This window comes from Anomaloglossus baeobatrachus, chromosome 3, assembly GCF_048569485.1.
Source record: "Anomaloglossus baeobatrachus isolate aAnoBae1 chromosome 3, aAnoBae1.hap1, whole genome shotgun sequence".
Lineage (NCBI taxonomy): Eukaryota > Metazoa > Chordata > Amphibia > Anura > Aromobatidae > Anomaloglossus > Anomaloglossus baeobatrachus.
The window spans coordinates 509320418-509344024 of NC_134355.1; the positions used below are offsets into that span (position 1 = coordinate 509320418).

General features: G+C 46.3%; 1 protein-coding gene and 1 long non-coding RNA gene across 5 annotated transcripts in view; one reads left to right on the forward strand and one right to left on the reverse strand.

The window, feature by feature from the left end:
- LOC142296742 (uncharacterized) overlaps positions 1 to 23607 on the forward strand; it is a 247892-nt gene that overhangs the window by 166118 nt on the left and 58167 nt on the right. The window lies entirely within an intron of this gene.
- Positions 1 to 23607, reverse strand: part of LEKR1 (leucine, glutamate and lysine rich 1) — a 310847-nt gene that overhangs the window by 152532 nt on the left and 134708 nt on the right. For 3 of the 4 annotated variants that reach the window (XM_075340705.1, XM_075340704.1, XM_075340707.1), the window contains one exon: positions 23297 to 23482. The exons of the other annotated variant lie outside the window; for it this stretch is intronic. In XM_075340705.1, the coding sequence (XP_075196820.1) occupies positions 23297 to 23482 (186 nt within the window). The remainder of the gene's footprint in view (positions 1 to 23296; positions 23483 to 23607) is intronic. 4 annotated transcript variants of the gene reach the window in all.

Consider the following 23607-nt stretch of genomic DNA (forward strand, 5'->3'; position numbering starts at 1 on the left):
CGCCGCATGCGGCGCTGTGCGGCATGGTGCATAATGAAAGTCTATGCACGCAAAATCCGGTGGCATGCATCAAACGCCGGAAGCATGTACCGGATTCGGTTTTTACTCTACTTCTGAGCATGCCCAAAAGTGATATAAATTCATTGCTTGTCAGAAAATCAATCAGTCACTAACTCTCTCTCACACTCACTCACTCACGCACTGACTCACTCACTCTCACCGATCACGGGCGCGGCGCTGCACGGCTGTCACGCTGCTGGCGGCTTCTCCTGATTTGAAAATGCCGGCCGCCTATTAATCAATCTCGTATTCACTGCTTTCCCCACCCACTGGCGCCCATGATTGGTTGCAGTCAGACACGCCCCACGCTGAGTGACAGCTGTCTCACTGCAACAAATCACAGCCGCCGGTGGGTGTGTCTATATCATGCAGTAAAATATATAAATAATTAAAACAAACAGGCGTGCGGTTCCCCCCAATTTTGATTCCAGCCAAGATAAAGCCACACAGCTGAAGGCTGGTATTCTCAGGATGGTGAGCTCCACCTTATGGGGAGCCCCCCAGCCTAACAATATCAGCCAGCAGCCGCCCGGAATTGCCGCATCCATTAGATGCGACAGTCTCGGGACTCTGCCCGGCTCATCCCGAATTGCCCTGGTGCGGTGGCAATTGGGGTAATAAGGGGTTAATCATGGCAGGTGTCTATGAGACACCCCCAATGATTAACCTGTAAGTGAAAGTAAATAAACACATACACCCGAAAAAATCTTTTATTTTGAATAAAAGACAAAAAAAACACCCTCTTTCACCATTTTATTAAAATCCCCAAATACCCCTTCAGGTCCGACGTAATCCACAGAGGTCCCACGACGATTTCAGCTCTGCTACATGAAGCTGACAGGAGTGACAGTAATACAGTACACCGCCGCTCCTGGGAGCTCCACGCAGCAACTGAAGGGAGTCGCGCTGTTAGCGGGGACGTCACTGAGGTAATGCCGGGGCGTGTGTGGTGTTGATGCGTGCGGTAGTGCAGGAGTGTGCGGTGATGATGCGTGCGGTAGTGCAGCGGTGTGCGGTGATGATGAGGGCGGTAGTGCCTGCATGTGCGGTGATGATGGGGGCGATAGAGCCGGCGTTTGTGCAGTGATAATAGGGTCTCTCTCTCTCAGCATGAAAAAAAAAAACAAAAAAACGGATCCGTTTTTTTTACCGGATCCGTCGCATCAGTTTTTACACAATCGGAGACGGATCCGTTGCATCAGGCACAAACCGGATTGTGCCTGATTGCAAAAAACTAATGTGTGAAAGCAGCCTAAGGCTGCTTTCACACATCCGGCTTGAGCTCTGCGGCTCAATCCGGCTGTGCAAGCTATGCAACGGATGCGGTGAAAACACCGCATCCTTTGCATAAGTTTTTCCTTTGCGGCCAGTCCGTTTTTTGCCGCTTGCGGCATGCTACTGAGCATGCGCAGTGGCAAAAACCGCATGCGGCGGCCGGATGCGGTTATTGCCGCATCGCGCCGCATCCGGCCGCCATAGGCATGCATTGAAAAATGCGCCGCATCGGCCGAATGCGGCGCGATGCGGTTTTTTTTTGCCGCACGAAAAAACGTGCCAGGCAACGTTCCATCCGGCCGCCGCATCGGCTAAATCTGCCGCATGCGGCAAAAACCGGACCGAACGGGAGCCCATGCAGCACAATGCGGCACTAATTAAAGTCTATGCAGGAAAATCGCAACCGGCAGCAAAAAAAAACGGTTGCGATTTTCCTGCAAAGTGCCGGAGTGTGCCGCATTGCAGAAACCGGAGGTGTGAAAGCAGCCTAAGTTGGCACGTAACCGCATGTATGTAAATTGCATAGGTGAGGTTTCGTGACCACTCACCTTCACCTCTGGCACCAGAGAATATTGACAGTGCAGTGTGCATGCTGTAGGAATTCAGAAAACTGCAGTTACATACCGTGTTTCCCCGAAAGTAAGGCCCTGTCTTACATTAATTTTACCCCCAAAAGTCCCACCCTGCCTTACTTTCGGGGGAGGCCTTACATTGGAAAAAAAATGACAATCCTCCCCCCTGCAGCCTCCCCATTGTTTGAGATCCGGCATCCATCCCTTCCTCCCCCCTGCAGCCTCCCCATTGTTTGAGATCCGGCATCCACCCCTTCCTCCCCCCTGCAGCCTCCCCATTGTTTGAGATCCGGCATCCACCCCTTCCTCCCCCCTGCAGCCTCCCCATTGTTTGAGATCCGGCATCCACCCCATCCTCCCCCCTGCAGCCTCCCCATACAGTGGTTCTGCCCCCCACTCTGCCACCACACACACTGACACATACGGTACCGGTACAGCCCCACACGGCACCCACACACATATCGTACCGGTACCGTACACACACACACACACACACTGACACATACAGCCCCATACGGCACCCATACACATACCGTACACACACACACACACACACACACAGAGTTTCGGAACTTACCGAAATCGGAGCGAGCCCGCAGGCGGTGACGTCGCGGCTGATTTCGGCCAATCAGCTGCGAGCCGGCTGACTGGCCAATCGCAGCTCGAGCTGAGGGCCAATCAGCTGCGAGCCGGCTGACTGGCCAATCGCAGCTCGAGCTGAGGGCCAATCAGCTGCGAGCCGGCTGACTGGCCAATCGCAGCTCGAGCTGAGGGCCAATCAGCTGCGAGCCGGCTGACTGGCCAATCACAGCTCGAGCTGATGGCCAGCAGGGAGCCTTGCGGGGGCCATTCACCGGAGGCGGACCACGGGTGGCACGAGACTGGAGAAGGCCTGGATGGAGCGAGGGAACAGCGGCAGCGGTAAGTTCCTGTACTTTCCCCAGGGACCCCCACCCATATGCGGCCTTACATTACGCCGCGACCACCACCCATAGGCGGCCTTACATCCCCCGGCCCCCCCGCTACCCTGCCTTACAATCGGGGGGTGCCCTACATTGGCGGACCCCCCCGAAACCCCCACCCTGCCTTACTTTCGGGGGGGTCCTACTTTTGGGGAAACACGGTAGAAACACTGCAGACTTTCATCACAAACTTGGACAACCCCTTTAAACCTCCTAATATAAATAAAAACATAGTAATCCTTACCTTGTCAGACGGCACAATACTTGATTAACATAGGCATGTATAACGTATTCTTACAAGTCACAGATTGTTACATATGTGCAGGATCAGAACTAAAAACAGCACATCTCGACACAAAGCCATTAATAATAGTATAGTAATTATAATGCTCTTGAATAAAACATATCTGCCCTGCCCTGTGTGCCTGACTTAAGAACTGCCCCGCAGTGTGTTCCCTGCACAAAATATGACCCACACACTGTCACTTTTATGGTATATGTCCTCACCACTGCCTTCTCCTTTCCATACTGGGCCCCCACTTCACAAAATCATATCACACGGTGTCCACCTTATACTGTCCAGTCTCTATACTATGCCCGCTTATCCCACTCCCTTTCCTCAGCAGACTCCTCCTGACTATGCCCTTACACTGTCCTCCTATGCTATTCACTCTCTATACCGGCACCCCCATACACAAACACTACCCAGTTTCTATTCTGTGCTCTCTCATACTGTTCTCCCCCCATACTCTCTCTTCACAATATTGCCCTCAAATGGCTCCTCACAGATTTCCCCCCTTTCTCAAATATTTTCACATATTTCCCCCTCACTTCTCACACATCTCCCTGGCTCCCCATATTGTGTTCACACTTATCCCATTCCCCTCACTCCCCATAGTGTATACGCATATATCCCCCCTCATACTGCTTCTGTAAAGCTACCACTAAGGGGTGCTGGGACTCAGGTGGAGGAAGGGCTTCTGAATGCAGGAAGACAGAGGTCCACTAGAGGTCGCTAACACAAGCGCAGGGATAGTCAGTCAGCCAAGGTCTATGCCAGGATGTCATGTCTGTACTGAGGAGTAAAAAAGGTAAATCAGGCTCTACCACTCAGTAGGTAGGTGCTATTGAGGTAAACAAATATGGTATAATAATAAACTCAGCACTCAAATGGACACGAGCCACAGGCGAACCAACAAGCAAAATAATTTCAGAGGAGCCACTATCTCCATTGCCACCACTGCCTCACCAGGACATCTTCTCCTCCCCAGGCTCTCACCAGCAGTGGCACTATTTCCCCAAAACTGTATTCCATGATCCCTGGTTGAACCTTCTGTACTGCAAAAATATGGCAGCTCTGAAATTAATTTGCTTGGCGGTTCGCCTGTGACTCGTGTCTCCTCTTTCTTTCTACGCAAAACCTCGAGAAGGCTTGTAAAGCCGAAACGTCAGGTTTGCTATACCTTTTGTGCACTTTTTTGCAGTTTATCAAATAAAATTTTTTTAAAATTCTCAGATCTTCTCTTGTCCAGTTGAGTTCTGAGGTTATTATTGTACTATACTGAGGAGTAAGCAAGCCAAAGTCAAAGAACAAAACCCAGGTCGGAGGACAGAAAAACAAGTAAGCACAGGGGAGGGAGCGGAGGTTGGGATACAGAATGGGACCAGGGTCAGGAAAACAGGGAAGACAGACCGGGCAGGAGGGACAGAGATCAGGGATAATAGGTACGCACAGAGGAGGGAGTGGAGGTGAGGACACGGAACGGGACCAGGTTCAAGCGGGCAGGGAGGTCATGCCAGGCGGGAGGGCAGGGAGGTCAGAACGGGCAGGAGGGACGGAGGTCAGGCAGAACGGTACTGGGTAGTGGGACTTGATCAGAGTACACTCACAGGAATCAGTTGCATGTTGCAGAGTAGGAAACTATTACTGGCAGCATCCCAGAGGTAACAACACCAAGATATGGCGGCGTGACCCCTCCGGAACGAGGCATAACCAAAAAGACCCCTAACCTCGGAGACAACATACATGCAGAGTCAGAGCCATGCTAAAATCATGGTAGTTTCTTCATACATCTGCAAAAGAAGATTAGATTTTGGGGTAGAGCTTGGGATTGTTGTTAGTGATGTACAGTGCCGTAGAATACATTTGCACTAAAAAAGCAACAGAAAATAATAACACAATGGAATCCCTTAATGATAAATAGAACCAAGTCCAAAAAGTCATGTAGAAACTGAACACACTGTCTAGTTTGTGTTCTTTGTAACTAGCTACACTTTGCTGCTTGTTGCGGAGAAAGAGATTTGACACGCACACCTGAACATTATGGGATACACCTGTGTTCTCTTAAAATGTTGTTTTTGTATATATAAATATAATGCAAAGTTGCTTGAAATAAATCATGAAGTCACATTTATATATTAAAAAATGTTACAATAAACTATGAGTGGTTATACTGTAACATTTTGTGCCTATATAAAAGCTTACAATGCATAATGAAATTATAGGTGTCCAAAATTGATGGTGTATCCATCAGAATCATCACTGTCATTAGGGAGATGGGCAGATGCTCGCCTGACACATTTCCATTACATATGCCGCTCTGATTGAATGGCACCACATTTTCAATGATATAATCTAGGATTTTTCAAGCCATTGACAATATGTTAGGGATTTGAAAATTGCATTGTATTAAAGCCGCTGAAAAACAAATGTTTTGGAACTCCAAAGCACTGCACAAATACACGAGAGTGAAAAATGAGGTCAGATACACCTAGATAAATGAGTGTACAAAAGAGAAACAGAAATAGCGTAATGCTGCCACAGGACAGGAGGAGGAAAGCATCAGGGGTCAGGAAAATAGAGAGGAAAAAAAAGAAAACCCCAAATATGACAGACGCTGAAATACCATTTCTTTCATCAGCAGTTATTAATACCATAGAGATTTTATCATATTATCCCCCCAAGACTCCTGCATATTTTTAAAGCTCTGATGATTTTCACGTTGTATTAAACAAATATTCGGCTTTCCAACTATCACATGAGCTGGAGCCCTCGCTATGTCACAGTCACAATATTATTCGCCCAGAGCCTCTGGTTTGTGAATATAAAGGTGGGATTGTGACCCTTAAGCGGGCTTTACACGCTGCGACATCGCTAGCCGATGCTAGCGATGTCGAGCGTGATAGCACCCGCCCCCATCGTACGGCCGATATGTGGTGATCGCTGCCGTAGCGAACATTATCACTACGGCAGCGTCACATGCACATACCTGTGGAGCGACGTCGCTGTGACCGGTGAACCGCCTCCTTTCTAAGGGGGCGGTTCGTTTAACGTCACAGCGACGTCACAGCAGCGACACTGAACCGCCGCCCAATAGAAAAGGAGGGGAGGAGATGAACGGCCAGAACATGCTGCCCACCTCCTTCCTTCCTCCTTTTCCGGTGGATGCAGGTAAGGTGATGTTTGTCGTTCCAGCGGCGTCACACATAGCGATGTGTGCTGCCGCAGGAACGACAAACAACATCGTTACTGCAGAAGCAACGATAATTGTGAATAGGGGGGCATCTCACCGATAAGCGATTTTGAACGTTTTTGCGACGATTCAAAATCGCTCATAGGTGTCACACGCAGCGACATCGCTAACGCGGCCGGATGTGCGTCACAAATTCCGTGACCTCAACGAGATCACTTTAGCACTTTAGCGATCTTGTAGCGTGTAAAGCCACCTTTAGGCTCTGATGATATTGCAGTTGGGGAAAACAGCGCAGCATGCAGAGCTTTTCTCATCAAAATAGTGAAAACTACGCTGAAACTCTGATGGACCTCAAGTGGATAAAACAGATTAGCACAAAAGGTATTGCACTCCAGAAAAAAAGGAGAGGAGAGATGCTCGGATAGCGTCACACACACAGTATATACACAGTGTACACACGGTATATAGCATATACACACAGTATATAGTATATACACACAGTACACGGTATATACACATGCTGGCTCCGCCTCCCTCATGCTGCTCGGTCACACACACAGTATATACACAGTGCACACACAATATATAGTATATACACACAGTATATAGAATATACACACACGCTGGCTCTGCCTCCCTCATGCTGGGTGCTCGGTCACACACACAGTATATACACAGTGTACACACGGTATATAGTATATACACACAGTATATAATATATACACACAGTACATGGTATATAGTCTATACACACGCTGGCTCTGCCGCCCTCCTGCTGGGTGCTCGGTCACACACAGTATATACACAGTGCACACATGTTATATAGTATATATATCCAGAAAAAAAGGGGAGGAGAGGTGCTCGGATAGGGTCACACACACACACACAGTATATACACAATGTACACATGGTATATAGTATATACACACACAGTATATAGTATATACACACAGTAAACGGTATATAGTATATACACACGCTGGCTCCGCCGCCCTCATGCTGGGTGCTCGGTCACACACACAGTATATACACAGTCTACACACACACTGCGTGCATCCATGTGGCAGAGCATTACGGGCATGCGTGTGGCAGAACATTGCGGGTGGACGTGCATGCGGCAGAGCATTGCTGGACCGAGGCGTGCAGAGCGTTATGTGAGGAGCACGATGTAGCTGTCCTTGGTGACACTTTAGACATTTGTGGTCACCAACAACATGGCTCTGTACTGTGTCCCTAAACTTCATTCTCCCTTATCCTTTGGAAACACCAAGATTGGAAGGGGGAGCTGTGACATCACACACAGGAGAGCAGATTCTGCCCACTTTACTGCAGCTGTAATGTGAGATATTTCTACAGTAGGATTCCTGTAGGATTTCAGCAGCTGCTCCCCCTAGTGTTTAAGAGTGGAAAATATCTAAATTTTTAATTTCTTTTTATATTTTGCTCAATAAAAAACAAATAATAATAATATTTAAACAAAACATTAAAACATTAATAGTTTACATTTTTTCAGTTATGGAAAATTTTTTTTTGGGCACGACACCTTCCCTTTAAGTAGATTTAACACTAGAACTACTGGACTCGTGACACCTATATAGAAATACATGGTGCAAAGTAGTCAAAATGACTACCTCAGTAGTTCTAGTGTTAAAGAACCCAGCAGCACTCAAATAGATGAAAAAAAAATGCTTTTTCATTTCAGTGGATTAAGCAACATTTTTTCATCTATTTAAGATTGGTCATAGTGTCATGCCTTCCATAAGATGTAAACATTACTGCCTTACTGCAAGCTTTGAGGTAATTGATTCTCGTTAAGGAGACCACCTGAGTATAAAGTCTTATTGGCAATGCTTGGCAATGCAGTATGGGGGAAAAAACATGGTAACTACCTCTTTTATGGGTGTAAAAACCTGTTATGGTCTGGGCCTTGGTTGGAGTATTTGTATTGCAACCACTAGGGCTAGCACATGCAGGTAGCATAGTCATGGAAGGCAGAGGTCGGTGCACAGGAGCAGCAGTATGGATAAGCAGCAGTTAGAAGGAGAGCTTGACTAAAGGCTGGGAACTCAATAATCTTGCAAGGGAGGAAATACAAGGCCAAATTTAAATAAGGTGTTCAATCAGGAGATCACAGGGTGGAGCCAATCAGAAACAACACCGGTACTAGCACCTAGGTTAGCAAGGAACTGTCCAGTGAGCAGCGTAGGAGTCGCTGGGTTCGAGTCTTGACACAATCTCACTAGTGTCAACTAGTAGAAGTAACTATCTTGTAATTCATTGTCTGACTCTTATTTATTAGCTAAGCCAGACACCCGTCAAGAAATAATATGCGCGTTTTTTCCATTAAGAAGTATCAATGAAGGCTGCCATACATATTAACGTAATTCGAATCCACAGGTATCAGCGACCTCAGCTAACAGTTTAATGTTTATGAGAACCTCCCAACTCTTGACCAAGAGATTATATAGTGGTGATAAGGATCCAGCATGTATAATTTTCTTCTGCTGATATGATTTGTTATTGATATAAGCAACTGCCAGTCAGTGGCTCTTTCAGAGAACACAAGAGCACTCGTGTATGGGGGAGTTCGAAGAGGTAGCTGTTGGCTGAATGATTAATTGGATCATCATATGGTCAACAGCTATCTATTGTGTATGAGGGACTTAAAGGGAACCAACCATCAGGATTTTCATATATAAAGTAAAGCCAGTGCTATACAGACACTAGGATGCTGAATCTAATAATACCTTTTGTTCAGAGATTGGATGTTTTATTTCAGAAATATGTGCAAGTAAAGTTCAAGAAATGCTCTGCTATTTGATTGACAGGTGCAAAAGGGGTGGGATACGTGGGTTGAATCTTGTTATCTATTCCCGCCCCTGTCTGCTGCCTGGCCTTGGTAGACTGTATGAGCTGCATTTCGAACATACCCCTATTAAGTGACAGAAATTACTCATACCTGGAAGGAGCCCATACAGTCTAGAATCTACCTAGGTCAGGCAGCAGACATAGGGGTGGGAATAAATAGCAAAACCCAACCCACATATTCTCTTCCTGTTGCACCTGTCAATCAAATAGCAGTGCATTTTTGTAACTTTACTTGCACATAATACTGAAATAAAACATCCAATCTCAGTACAAAAGCCATGCTTAGATTCAGCATCCTAGAGCCAGTATAGCACTGCCTTTACTTTATATATGAAAATCGTAATGGTTGGTTCTCTTTAAGACTCAATACTGAGCAAGTCAGAATTGCCAGTTCAAGACCAGGCCATAGTGATACATGGCGTCTAATTTTTATACTACTTTATTCTTATCTTTTATTTTATTTTTTTTTCTGCAGAAATTGGCCAACATAGGTGAGAAAATAAAGGAAGTGTCTGTTTTTCATATTTTTTTAATTGCCATAAAAGAACCACTGAAAGATATTTTAACATTTTCTCACCTTTAAGTAATAATTATTTTCATATATTGGCTGTTTTTGGAAGGGGGGTGGTAGACAGGGCAAGGTTAGTAATAGCAGATTTGTATTAATTTGTGTATTTCTACATTCAATTTTTGTTCATGTCATATACTGCGCCCTCCTTTCCCCGCCAGTAGGTGAAAAAAGACTCTTTGAAGACATTTCAACATTTACATACTTTCTTGTTTATCTCTGTTCCTCTGTAACTAGTGCAGGTATATTTGCCCCAGTTAAAGTGGTATTTCAGCCTCCTGGCTGCATAGCAGAGCTGACTGGGTCCCCTGTGTCCTCTTTACAACCAGCAACCACATGACTGCTGGATCCAGAGGAGGAAGAGCCATTAGGACTTTTGATTCTATATAAAAAGGCCCCCCATACATGCAAAGCTGTATAAAGAGTATCTTGTTTAGCCAGGTAAGCCATATTTTGCAGTGATGAGGTGCAAGTACCCCTAGGCTGGAGTCACACTTGCGTGTGACTCGTGCGAGTATGGAATCGCACTGCCCGGACCGGCCGCGGCTCTCCGGACAGGAGCGGGTCAGCATCACAGAAATACTTACAGCGGAGCGGCTCCTGGCAGAAGAGAAGCCAGCCAGTCCAGGCAGTGCGATCCGATACTCGCATGAGTCACACGCAAGTATGACTCCAGTCTTAGATTCCTATCTGTAGATCAGTGTCTGGCATGGCTTATATTCCTAGTCATGTTTCAGGGCTCATTAAAGGATCAAACATTGACTATAAGGATAGATACCACTACTAGGTGGCAAAAATTAAATAATTTTCCATATTCATAAGGAGAGAACTAATTTGCACACCTTACAAGTGGCTGGAGAAAAAAGGAAATAAGTCATTTAGAGACTGAAAATCTAGATAACAACCTCTTGAGTAAAGACTCAGTCACACTAAACAACTTACCAGCGATCCCAACAACGATACAACCTGATATGGATCGCTGGTAAGTTGCTAGGAGGTCGCTGGTGAGATGTCACACTAAGCGACGCTCCAGCGATCCCACCAGCAACCTGACCTGGCAGGGATCGCTGGAGCGTCGCTACATGGGTTGCTGGTGAGCTGTCACACAGGCAGATCTCACCAGCAACCAGTGACCAGCCCCCAGCCAGCAGCGACGCATGGTAGCGATGCTGCGCTTGGTAACTAAGGTAAATATCGGGTAACCAACCCGATATTTACCTTGGTTACCAGCACACACTGCTTAGCGCTGGCTCCCTGCACACCTAGCCACAGTACACATCGGGTTAATTACCTGATGTGTAGTCTGGCTATGTGTGCAGGTAGCAGGAGCCGGCTTCTGCGGACGCTGGTAACCACGGTAAACATTGGGTAACAAAGAAGCCCTTACCTTGGTTACCCGATATTTACCTTCATTACCAGCGTCCGCCGCTCTCACACTGCCAGTGCCGGCTCCCTGTTCCGTGCACTCCTAGCCACAGTACACATCGGGTAATTACCCGATGTATACTCCAGCTACGTGTGCAGAGAGCAGGGAGCCGGCACTGACAGCTGAGAGCGGCGGACACTGGTAACGAAGGTAAATATTGGGTAACCAAGGTAAGGGCTTCTTGGTTACCCGATGTTTACCGTGGTTACCAGCGTCCGCAGAAGCCGGCTCCCTGCTCACTGCACATTTAGTTGTTGCTCTGTCGCAGTCACACACAGCGATATGTGCTTCACAGCGGGAGAGCAACAACTAAAAAATGGCCCAGGACATTTAGCAACAACCAGCGACCTCACAGCAGGGGCCAGGTTGTTGCTGGTCACACACAGCAACATCGCTAGCAACATCGCTGTTAGGGGTACTTTACACACACAGATAAATCTGCGGCAGATCTGTGGTTGCAGTGAAATTGTGGACAATCAGTGCCAGGTTTGTGGCTGTATACAAATGGAACAATATGTCCATGATTTAACTGCAACCACAGATCTGCCAAAGATTTATCTGTGTGTGTAAAGTACCCCTTAGGTCACAAAAGTCGTGCCTCAGCAGCGATGTTGCTAGCGATGTTGCTTAGTGTGACGTGGCCTTAACATGACTGAAGCCATTAAAGGTGGTGAAAGTTCAGACTGTTAAAGATAACTTGCAAAGGGATATTATTTACCCAATAAGATCCATTCTATTTCCAATCCTTCTAAAATGTAAAATGAAGTAACTTTGTAAACAGTCTTGATTGAAAAAAGTTTATTTTATGTGTTCAGCTTCTATGCCAACCTATATGTCTCCATAGTAAGAATAGAAGCAAACCCATGTAGTCATTATTATTATTATGTATTATTATAGCGCCATTTATTCCATGGCGCTTTACATGTGACAAGAGGTATATACAGTGTGTCCAGCCATATCCTGTCCACCGCCATTAACTTGAGAACAGCGGCAGCTATAGGAATAGAAGTGGTGTCTAGGTATAGTAAAGTAGCCATGCGCTACACCAGGGGTCTTAAACTCGGCTGGGTGTATGGGCCGCACAGAGGAAAAAAATAATTTGGGGGGCCGTATTCTTTGCGGGACAAAGTGACATTTTATTGGTACCATATATATATTTTTTACACACCTTTGGATCACTTATTTTCAACATTTTTCACTTGTTTATTATAACAAATGTGCACATTCTTTGGTTAAATATTAAAAAAAAATAAAAAAAAAATCATGCCTTATTTTTTTTTTTTTTTTTACATTTTATCCCTTTCTTGTAACTAATAGTCTTACAATTATCACTATATAGAAATTTTGGCCAACATCTTTTAGTAATGTTCCCCATCCTATAGTAATGTGCCCACCTTGTCCCCATCCTATAGTAATGACCCCTGCCTTGTCTCTATTCTAATGTCCCCATCCAATAGTATTATGCTCATCCTTGTAATGTCCCCATCTTTTAGTAATGTGCCCACCTTGTCCCCATCCTATAGACATGTGCCCACCTTGTCCCCATCCTATAGACATGTGCCCACCTTGTCCGCATTCTATAGTCATGTGCCCACCTTGTCCCCATTCTATAGTCATGTGCCCACCTTGTCCTATTCTATAGTCATGTGCCCACCTTGTCCCTATTCTATAGACATGTGCCCACCTTGTCCCCATTCTATAGTCATGTGCCCACCTTGTCCTATTCTATAGTAGTGTGCCCACCTTGTCCCTATTCTATAGTAATGTGCCCACCTCCCCATCCTATAGACATGTGCCCACCTTGTCCTATTCTATAGTAATGTGCCCACCTTGTCCCTATTCTATAGTAATGTGCCCACCTCCCCATCCTATAGACATGTGCCCACCTCGTCCCCATTCTATAGTCATGTGCCCACCTTGTCCCTATTATATAGACATGTGCCCATCTTGTCCCTATTCTATAGTAAGGTGCCCACCTTGTCCCCATCCTATAGACATGTGACCACCTTGTCCCTATCCTATAGTTATGTGCCCACCTTGTCCCCATCCTATAGACATGTGCCCACCTTGTCCCTATTCTATAGACATGTGTCCACCTTGTCCCTATTCTATAGACATGTGCCCACCTTGTCCCCATCCTATAGACTTGTGCCCACCTTGTCCCTATTCTATAGACATGTGTCCACCTTGTCCCTATTCTATAGACATGTGCCCACCTTGTCCCTATTCTATAGACATGTGCCCACCTTGTCCCCATCCTATAGACTTGTGCCCACCTTGTCCCTATTCTATAGACATGTGCCCACCTTCTCCCCATCCTATAGACATGTGTCCACCTTGTCCCTATTCTATAGACATGTGCCCACGTTGTCCCCATCCTATAGACATGTGCCCACCTTGTCCCCATCCTATAGACATGTGCCCACCTTGTCCCCATCCTATAGACATGTGCCCACCTTGTCCTCATCCTATAGACATGTGCCCACCTTGTCCCCATCCTATAGACATGTGCCCACCTTGTCCCTATTCTATAGTCATGTGCCCACCTTGTCCCTATTCTATAGACATGTGCCCACCTTGTCCCCATTCTATAGTCATGTGCTCACCTTGTCCCCATCCTATAGACATGTCCCCACCTTGTCCCCATCCTATAGAGATGTGCTCACCTTGTCCCCATTCTATAGTCATGTGCCCACCTTGTCCTATTCTATAGTCATGTGCCCACCTTGTCCCTATTCTATAGACATGTGCCCACTTTGTCCTATTCTATAGTCATGTGCCCACCTTGTCCCTATTCTATAGACATGTGCCCACCTTGTCCTATTCTATAGTCATGTGCCCACCTTGTCCTATTCTATAGTCATGTGCCCACCTTGTCCTATTCTATAGACATGTGCCCACCTTGTCCCTATCCTATAGACATGTGCTCACCTTGTCCCCATTCTATAGTCATGTGCCCACGTTGTCCTATTCTATAGACATGTGCCCACCTTGTCCCTATCCTATAGACATGTGCTCACCTTGTCCCCATTCTATAGTCATGTGCCCACCTTGTCCTATTCTATAGACATGTGCCCACCTTGTCCCCATTCTATAGTCATGTGCCCACCTTGTCCCCATCCTATAGACATGTGCCCACCTTGTCCCCATTCTATAGACATGTGCCCACCTTGTCCCCATCCTATAGTCATGTGCTCACCTTGTCCCCATTCTATAGTCATGTGCCCACCTTGTCCCCATCCTATAGTCATGTGCCCACCTTGTCCCTATTCTATAGTAATGTCCCCATCCTGTAGTAATGGGTGGTGGGGGCAGTGGCGGCGACCTGTGAAAGGGGGCGCTATAATTTACCGATCGCTCTTGGCTTCTTTCCACCCACAGATGCTGGACTGAAGCTGAGGGGGCGGTCTCTGGCCCCAGATCCACAGTGATTGGACAGATCGGTCACAAGGCCGGTCTCTCCAATCAGAGCTGGGGGCGGGTGAAACACAGGTCACCCAGCTCCAGCCAATGATCAGGGCTACAGCTGCACTGATCAGGGCTGGATTTCAATGTTACAGCCATTTTCAATGGCTGTAACATTACAGTGGCTGTGATTGGCTGACGAATGCCGCACAGCTAATCACAGCCTCCGTAGGTCTGGGGAGGAGACACCACCCCTCCTGAGGTCTCCTCCTCCCCGAATCTAAGGTATTTGCTTTTTGCAATGCAAACGGCGATTGCAGCCACCGGGGCCGCGATTTCGCCATGACGTACTGGGTATGTCATGGGTCCTTAAGTACCAGGGAGCCATGATGTACCCAGTACGTCATAGGTCGCTAAGGGGTTAATGTGCCGTCCTTCACATACACAAAAAATAAAAAACCACCATTCTTCTCACCTGTCTCGCGCTCCCTCGGCTCCTCACCTCTGCTTCTCGCTGTCTGCAGGCCGTGCCCCGGTGACTATCGCGGCCGGTGCAGGGGCCGCAGCCACTGGCAGCGATTTCTGTCAGATGAATGTTTTGCCGGCGCTGCGCGCGCACAGTCCTTGCCTCTGAGAACGCAGCGCCGGCAAAACACTCATCTAACAAAGTGCAGACATTGGCTGCGGCCCCTGCACCGGCCGCGATAGTGAACAGGGGCACGGGCCTGGGGGCCGCACGAAGCAGCCTGACGGGCCGCATGCGGCCCGCGGGCCGCGTGTTTGAGACCCCTGCGCTACACAATGAAACCATCTATAGCGCCACCTGGTGGAAAACAACGGAGTTAGCATTTTTATCCGAAAACGGAACGAGAAAGAGAAAAAAGTGAATTACAAACTTGTAGGGTATCATCAATTCAATACAAATCGACACCTTGCATACAGAAATGCTATGATTAGAACGTGTAACACTCACAAGGCTGCGGATGTGAAGCGATACCTCATGGAGACCTTCCTACAAGTCATTGGGTATGGTGGCTGCGTGGAGTGGCCTCCACGCTCACCTGACCTGATCCCATTGGACTTCTTTCTGTGAGGTCACATCCAACAGCAGGTGTATGCGACCCCTCCACCAACATTGCAGGACCTACGACGACGTATTACAGATGCTTGTGCAAACGTGTCACCTACCATACTGCACAACGTGCAGCAAGATACAGTATGCTATCCAGAGTCCAGATGTGCATTGCAGCTGACGGTGTCCACTTTGAGCTTCAAAGTTAAATGAGCGCCATATGCGTGTCCAGCATTCAACAATGTTTTGGGGGGGGGGGTCATGGGTTTCATATCATAGCATTTCTGTATGCAAGGTGTCGATTCATATTAAATTGATGATGCCCTACAATTTTTTAATTCACTTTTTTTCTCTATCTTGTTCCGTTTTCGAGATAAAAATGCTAACTCCGTTGTTTTCCACCAGGTGGCGCTATAGATGGTTTCATTGCGTAGCACATGGTTACTTTACTATACCTAGACATCACTTCTATGCCTATAGCTACCGCTGTTCTCAAGTTAATGGCAGTGGACAGGATATGAGTGGACACACTGTATAATAAAGACAAAGTACAATAGTCTTGAACAGTACAAAGCACAGTCTGGTACAGGAGAGGACTCTGCCCGCGAGGGCTCACAATGTACTAGGAATGGGTGAGGATACAGTAGATGAGGATAGAGCTGGTCATGCGGCATGAAAGTGGGCTCAGGGTTTGTCGGAAGAGGTGGGTCTTCAGGTTCTTTTTGAAGCTTTCCAAGGTAGGTGTATCTAATGTATTGGGCAGAGAGGTCCAGGGTATGGGGGAGGCATGGGAGAAATTTTGTATGTGATTGTGGGAAAAGGAGATAAGAAGCCAGGAGAGAAGGTGATCTTGTGAGGATTGGAGGTTACGTGCAGTGGGTACCGGGAGACTAGGTCATACACGTTCATCTAACTCACATAATAAATGTAAGTTATTAAGAAATACGTCATAGGTAGAGGGAAAAGTGTTACTGTATGATCTGACTACATTACCCAGGGTCTGTTTGTTGTCTGTTACCATGGAGATAGACTTTGATTTGCAGAGGGGCTGAATGCAGACAATAATCTTTTTTTTTTCCTTTCAGGTGCATTAAGACCATAGATAAAATTAGCTGCAAAAATGTACATAGCTTGTAATAGCACAGGAGGACAACTCATAGATTTCTACTTCCAGAGTATATTTAAATGAGGATTTAAAGGAAGATAATCTTAAGGGTAACAAAGAAATGAATGTAAAGAAAATAGCAACTACTGAAATATGTCAAGGGTATATACGATATATATAGCATGTGTGTCTTTCCTCTTCTGACTTTAGAAACCTGTAACCCTTTAATTGTGACTTGAGGTACAGAAACCACAGCTGCTCAACCACAAAATGAAAGAGAACTCATGACATCAGCCTGTTTACACTTCCAGAAGACATGTAAGCCGTTCTGAAACACTAAACCACATGGCACATATGGGAGGATGAGAGCCTCCGAAAACTGACTGAACTGCAAAGAAATCATCTGAATAGCTGTGTAATCCTGGAGCTTTTATGTGAAGCAGTCAGGCCCCGTCCTTCCCTATTATGGAATGCTCAACAATTACAGAATACTCTACTGCTTTCTGATTCAGGAACAAAATACAGTTCGCCCTTATTTCCTGACGACCATGGATGTCAATTACGGTACTAATAAACAAACGGTATTGTTTCTGTGAGTGTTACATAGAATATCTCTTGGAGTCATCCTTATCTGACAGCAGGAAGACATTAACCTAAATGTGGATCCAATCTAAAGGTGGTGTAACAGACCGCGACGGCGACAACGACGTCGCTGCTAAGTCACCATTTTCTGTGACGTAGCAGCGACGTCCAGTCGCTGTGTGTGACATCCAGAAACGACCTGGCCCCTGCTGTGAGGTCGCCGGTCATTGCTGAATGTCCTGCTTCATTTTTTGGACGTTGCGCTCCCGCTGTGAAGCACACATCGCTGTGTATGACAGCGAGAGAGCGACGAACTGAAGCGAGCAGCGAGCAGGGAGACGGCTTCTGGCAGCCTGCGGTAAGTTGTAACCAAGGTAAACATCGGGTAACCAAGCGAAGTGCTTCGCTGGTTACCCGATATTTACCTTAGTTACTAGCGTCCGCCGCTCTCAGGCTGCCAGTGCCGGCTCCCTACTCCCTACACATGTAGCCAGAGTACACATCGAGTAAGTAAGCAAAGGTTTGCTTATTAACACGATGTGTACTCTGGCTAGGAGTGCAGGGAGCCAGCACTAAACGGTGTGCGCTGGTAACCAAGGTAAATATCGGGTAACAAGCGAAGCGCTTTGCTTGGTTACCCGATATTTACCTTAGTTACCAAGTGCAGCATCGCTTCCACATGTTGCTGCTGGCTGGGGGCTGGTCACTGGTCGCTAGTGAGATCTGCCTGTTTGACAGCTCACCAGCGACCATGTAACGATGCAGCAGCGATCCTGATAAGGTCAGGTCGTCGTCGTGATCGCTGCTGCGTCGCTACGTGTGACCCTAGCTTTAGAAACCCTTCCTTTCCTTCACACATTAGTAATAAGACGCAGCGTTAGGCCTGCGACACACATCCGTGCCGCCGGGATGTGTTTGTCATTTTTTTTACGTACCGGCGACACGGAGACACGTTAAGCAATGCTACCCTATTGTAGCAGGCACACACACGTAAAACCACATGGAACGTGTGTCCGTGTGCGTTTGTACGTGTGTGCGTTTTTCAAAGCGCTGACATGTCAGTGTTTTCTCCCGCAGCACGGGTGTCACACGGCCCGCACCCGTACCACACGGATGTAGTGTGGATGCGGTCCCGTGTGACACGCGGCGGAGAAAACACACGAGTCAGTGAAAAAAAAAAAAAAACATTTACTCACCTTCTCCAGCCCTCCTGTCTCTGCCGCTGCTGCCTCTTGCTGCCGACCACCGCTCATTATTCTCATTTAATATTCACTTCACTGCCTGGCAGCAGCAGCTGCATGGAGACGGGAGGGCTGGAGACCAAAGATCAGCACCACGGACAGCAGCGTGGACAGCAAGAAGGACCAGGTGAGTATGTAAATTACCGGTTCTACGTGTGCTATCGCGGATAGCACACGTAGAACACACGTGGCCCGCACGTACCAGAGACACGTGCTTACCTGCACGCAACACGCAGGGGAAATATGTGTCTCTCGGCACGTCCGTGAATTTCACGTGAGTGTGGCAGAGGCCTAACATAACAATGCGCATACACATCACAGTTTTTTTTAATTGTTTACATCAAACACACATTTTGCCATCTACTTACACATTTACTCTTAAAGCGTAAGCACCAATAAAACTTTTATTTCAGAAATCAATGGTACACATGAAAGTAAGCAACTCTGTAATATATGCTTCAAGAAAAATTAGTTTTTTTCTCCTCCTGGATGGATTTTTCAATCTCAAATCAGCATTCAGTGAAGACAGATTTTCCTATTACTGAGATTAGAGATGACAGTTGGTGCTCATCAGATTCTATGGAGAGAGGAGGTAGGAGGAAGGAACTAACGGCAGGCACAGATATTCTGCTACAGATTCCCATTAAATGGCTGTTTAATGGCCGTGCCTGAGGGACATGGCCTAATCATACCACATATCCTGGGCAGGGGAAGATGCAAAGGAGAGAATACAAACATTATAGCACGGGATTGCAAATAATTCTTTCTTTGAGTTAAACATTTTTTAATAATAGACAGGGAAATATTTTACTTCACAAAAAGAATCAGCTATTATCCCGTGCTGTAATGTTTGTATATAATATCTTTTGCGTCTTCCCTATCTGGTATGATCAGACCATGTTCCTGTACGGTCAGACACGGCCATTACACAGCACATAGCAGAGACACATATATAAGATTATCTCAGCACAGGGGTATTTATTTTAAAGGGAACCTGTCAGCAGAAATTTCGCCCAAAACCTAAAAGATTCCCCCTCTGCAGCTCCTAGGCTGCATTCTAGAAAGGTCCCTGTTATTATTGTGCCCCATGTGAGACCAAAATAAAGACTTTATAAAGTGGTACCTTTTTGTATTCAGATACTGTAAATGTGACACAGGGGCGGGCTCTCTGGTGTCCGTTATTCTGCCTCCTGGTCCTGTATGCCGCCCCCCCATCGCTCCTTTCCATAGCTGATGCACCGCCCACTGCTCCAGCCATCCCCGCGCATGCCCAGTGCCAGTCTCATGGGACTGAGGAGTATGACTGCTGGTGACGTGTGCGCAGGCAAGTGATTATGGGCGGGGCTGTGATTGTTATCAGCAAGTACCCGCCCATAATCTCGTGAGCGTGCAAACCTCACCAGCGGTCACACTGTGCTCCGGGTAGTGCTAGACTGTATGGGCTGCTTCCAGGGATGACGTCCCTTTTGTCACGTGATAGTATTTTGAACACGCCCCTATCACGTGACAAAAGGGACGTCATCCCTGGAAGCAGCCCATACAGTCTAGCACTACCCGGAGCACAGTGTGACCGCTGGTGAGGTTTGCGCGCTCACGAGATTATGGGCGGGTACTTGCTGATAACAATCACAGCCCCGCCCATAATCACTTGCCTGCGCACACGTCACCAGCGGTCACACTGCTCAGTCCCATGAGACTGGCACTGGGCATGCGCGGGGATGGCTGGAGCAGTGGGCGGTGCATAAGCTATGGAAAGGAGCGATGGGGGGGCGGCATACAGGACCAGGAGGCAGAATAACGGACACCAGAGAGCCCGCCCCCGTGTCACATTTACAGTATCTGAATACAAAAAGGTACCACTTTATAAAGTCTTTATTTTGGTCTCACATGGGGCACAATAATAACAGGGACCTTTCTAGAATGCAGCCCAGGAGCTGCAGAGGGGGAATCTTTTATGTTTTGGGCGAAATTTTCTGCTGACAGGTTCCCCTTAAACACATCCGATTGTGGGAATTTCCAAAATCTTTGTTCTTTGGCAAAACCCCTTTAAGCTTCAAATTTGCAGTCACTGTATGTGACTGCAGACTTGTGAATCTCCATCGCAAGTATGTGATTTGCAAACATGCGGTCACATGCTCACTATACTGTATCTCGCCTTGCTCAATACCGGATACATTCTAGTCAGAATGTGGACGGAAGTATGCAAATCGCATATTTGTGGTCACATAACCGGCCGCTCCCGGCATTGGAGAATCCTCACAAATCCGCAGTCAGTTAGAATGAATGCAGACTTGTAGTTTAAGACAAGACAACCCCTTTAACTTGCAGCAAAATGTTTGGCTACCCCCTCCCCCTCTTCCCATTCTAGAATCTTATGAGCACCAACTGTCATCTCCTATCTCAGTAATGGAAATCTGTCTTCACTGAATGCAGATGTTACAAATTTTACCCATGAATTGTGAGTTGAAGATCAATCCAGGAGGAGAAAGAATCATATATTCTCTGATAAGATATATTACAATGTTTCTTCTTTTCATGTGATTTTTAAATAAAAATAAAATGACAGTTACTTGTTAATACTCTTATAATTGTCTAAAGTCAACTGAAACTGCCGCTATTGGAGGGATCAGCATATTTCACAAATGGCACATAGTAAGGGCTTGTGCAGACAATTGTATTTCCAGTCCAAATACTATCTGACAAAATATTAGATGGCACGCAGACCTCTGTTATTTTAGGAGGCAATGCATATGTCCAATTTTTTCCTTGGCCCAATTTGCCTCGGAGAATCAGATGGCAGTTGGCCAGTTCAAGTCTATGGGTCCACGAAAAAAAAACTGGATCGCACTCGGATGAGATCCAAGTGCGGTTTGATTTTCCCGGACTGACAGAATGGAAAATATGAAGAATTTTTTTTTTTATTCTCCACCTCCGCCAAACTCTGATCATAGTCTGATTAGCACAATCAGACCGTTTTTCTCGGCTGGAGAAAATACAGTTGTTTGACCATAGCCTAAGAAGAATTAAAATGCAGATAATAGCCTAAAAGTAATATTAAGCAATTACTTGGGTTTTACATTTTTTTTGGAATCTTAGGATGTTCACACACATTCCTAGATACATGTTTAAACAGTAACCTTTATTTGCCCTGTAGATTACTTAGGACCTGCATTGGTGTTTGGGGTTTAATAAAGTGGTGAAAGAGAGGGCTTTTTGTATGTTATTCCAAATAAAGGATTTTTTGTGGGTTTGTGTTTATTTACTTTCACTTAGAGATTAGTGATGGGGGCGGGGTCTCATAGATGACTGCCATCACTAATCTAGGACTTAGTGGGAGCTATGGGCTGTTATTAAATACTTATTATATTACCCCGGTTGCCACCGCACCAGGGCAATCGGGAAGAGCTTGGTAAAGTGCTGGGACTGTCACATCTAATGGATGCAGCAATTCAGGGTGGCTGCTGGCTGATATTTTTAGGCTGGGGAGAGCCTAATAACCATAGGCCTCTCCAGTCTGAGAATACAAGCCCCCAGCTGTGGGGATTTATTTTGGCTGGGTATCAAAATTGGGGAACCGCACATTTAAATTTATTTATTTTACTGTACGATATAGACATGCCCCCACGCTAAGTGACAGGTGTCTGACTGCAACCAATCACAGACGCCAGTGGTCTGGAGAAGCTGTGAATATGTATGTGCTTAATAAGCGGGCCTTGAAAGAAGAATGAGAGGCAGCAGGAGCAGAGTGACAGCTGACCTGCGCCAGTTATCGGTGAATGTGAAGCGCTTGGAGAGAGAGAGAGAGAGAGAGAGAGAGAGAGAGAGAATAAATTTATCCTGAAGAATGTGAGTGACCTGCGTTTTTGTTGACAAAATGGTGGTGGAAGGGCTTTTATAGACCCTATGACGCTGCACAGCCAGCCAACCACAGTAATGCCACAACCAAGATGGCTGCAGCATTACTGTGATTGGTTCAGAAGCCCAGCAAGTTTAGTGGCTGCAAATCAGGTGTCAAACTTGCTGGGTGGGAGATATGAATATCATGAGGCGAGTACACAAAAACTCGCAATGTAACAAGTAACCCGAATACCATACTATCCGTGCGAGTAGCGAATAGTAATGATTATACTCACTCATCACTACTGACAAAAACTGAATAACTTCTTATTAAAGGGAATTTTTGCTCCCCCATCTGAGAGCAGCATCATGTAGAGTCAGAGGCCCTGAATTCAGCAATGTGTCACTTACTGAGCTGTTTGCTGTCATTTTGATAAAATCGACAGATTCCCTTTAACGGAATATCTCTTTAAGTCATTACCTTCCAAGTCACTGAGCTTATGTCGACAGGCTACTAATTCATCAGTAGAAGGAAAGATGGCCATGAATTGGTTAGTGTGGAATATAAAGGTTCCCATACTAAAATACATGTTAACTGAGCCATCATAATGCAGCAGGATCCAAAGTCTACTATAAATAGGGGCAGTGAGACTGTCTCTGAGGGGCTCCTCAGCTTCTGGGTCTTCCGGGTAAGTTAATTGCCAATCACCTGCAGACGGAGGAGCCTTTACCTGGTAAGATGCCCGTGCCTGCTAGGTGCACATTAGCTGATGCACTTATAGATTTTAGCGGAAGCAGAATCTAGGAACAGAAGCAGCAGGACACCTGTAATTTAAGAGCATTATGTTACCTAAGATTTGCTTTTCCGACTCACGACATTTGTTTTTCAATTCCGTTTCCTTTTCTCGTGAGTCCTGTAGCTGCTTTGATGTTAACGTGACAGATTCTGCAATCGCCTGCAGATTTTTCACTTGATTTTGGAGGGCGAAACTTTGTAGCTGGAATTCTTCGAGACGTGCGTGAAGACTAATCATTTCTGTGGAGGTGCATACAATAAGAGGAACATTACACAGCAGCCGGAGAGTACATTTACTGTTAATGAATACGTTACTGGCAATTCTGGGTTATAGAGAAAATAAAGTGATAAAAACGTCAGTGCCT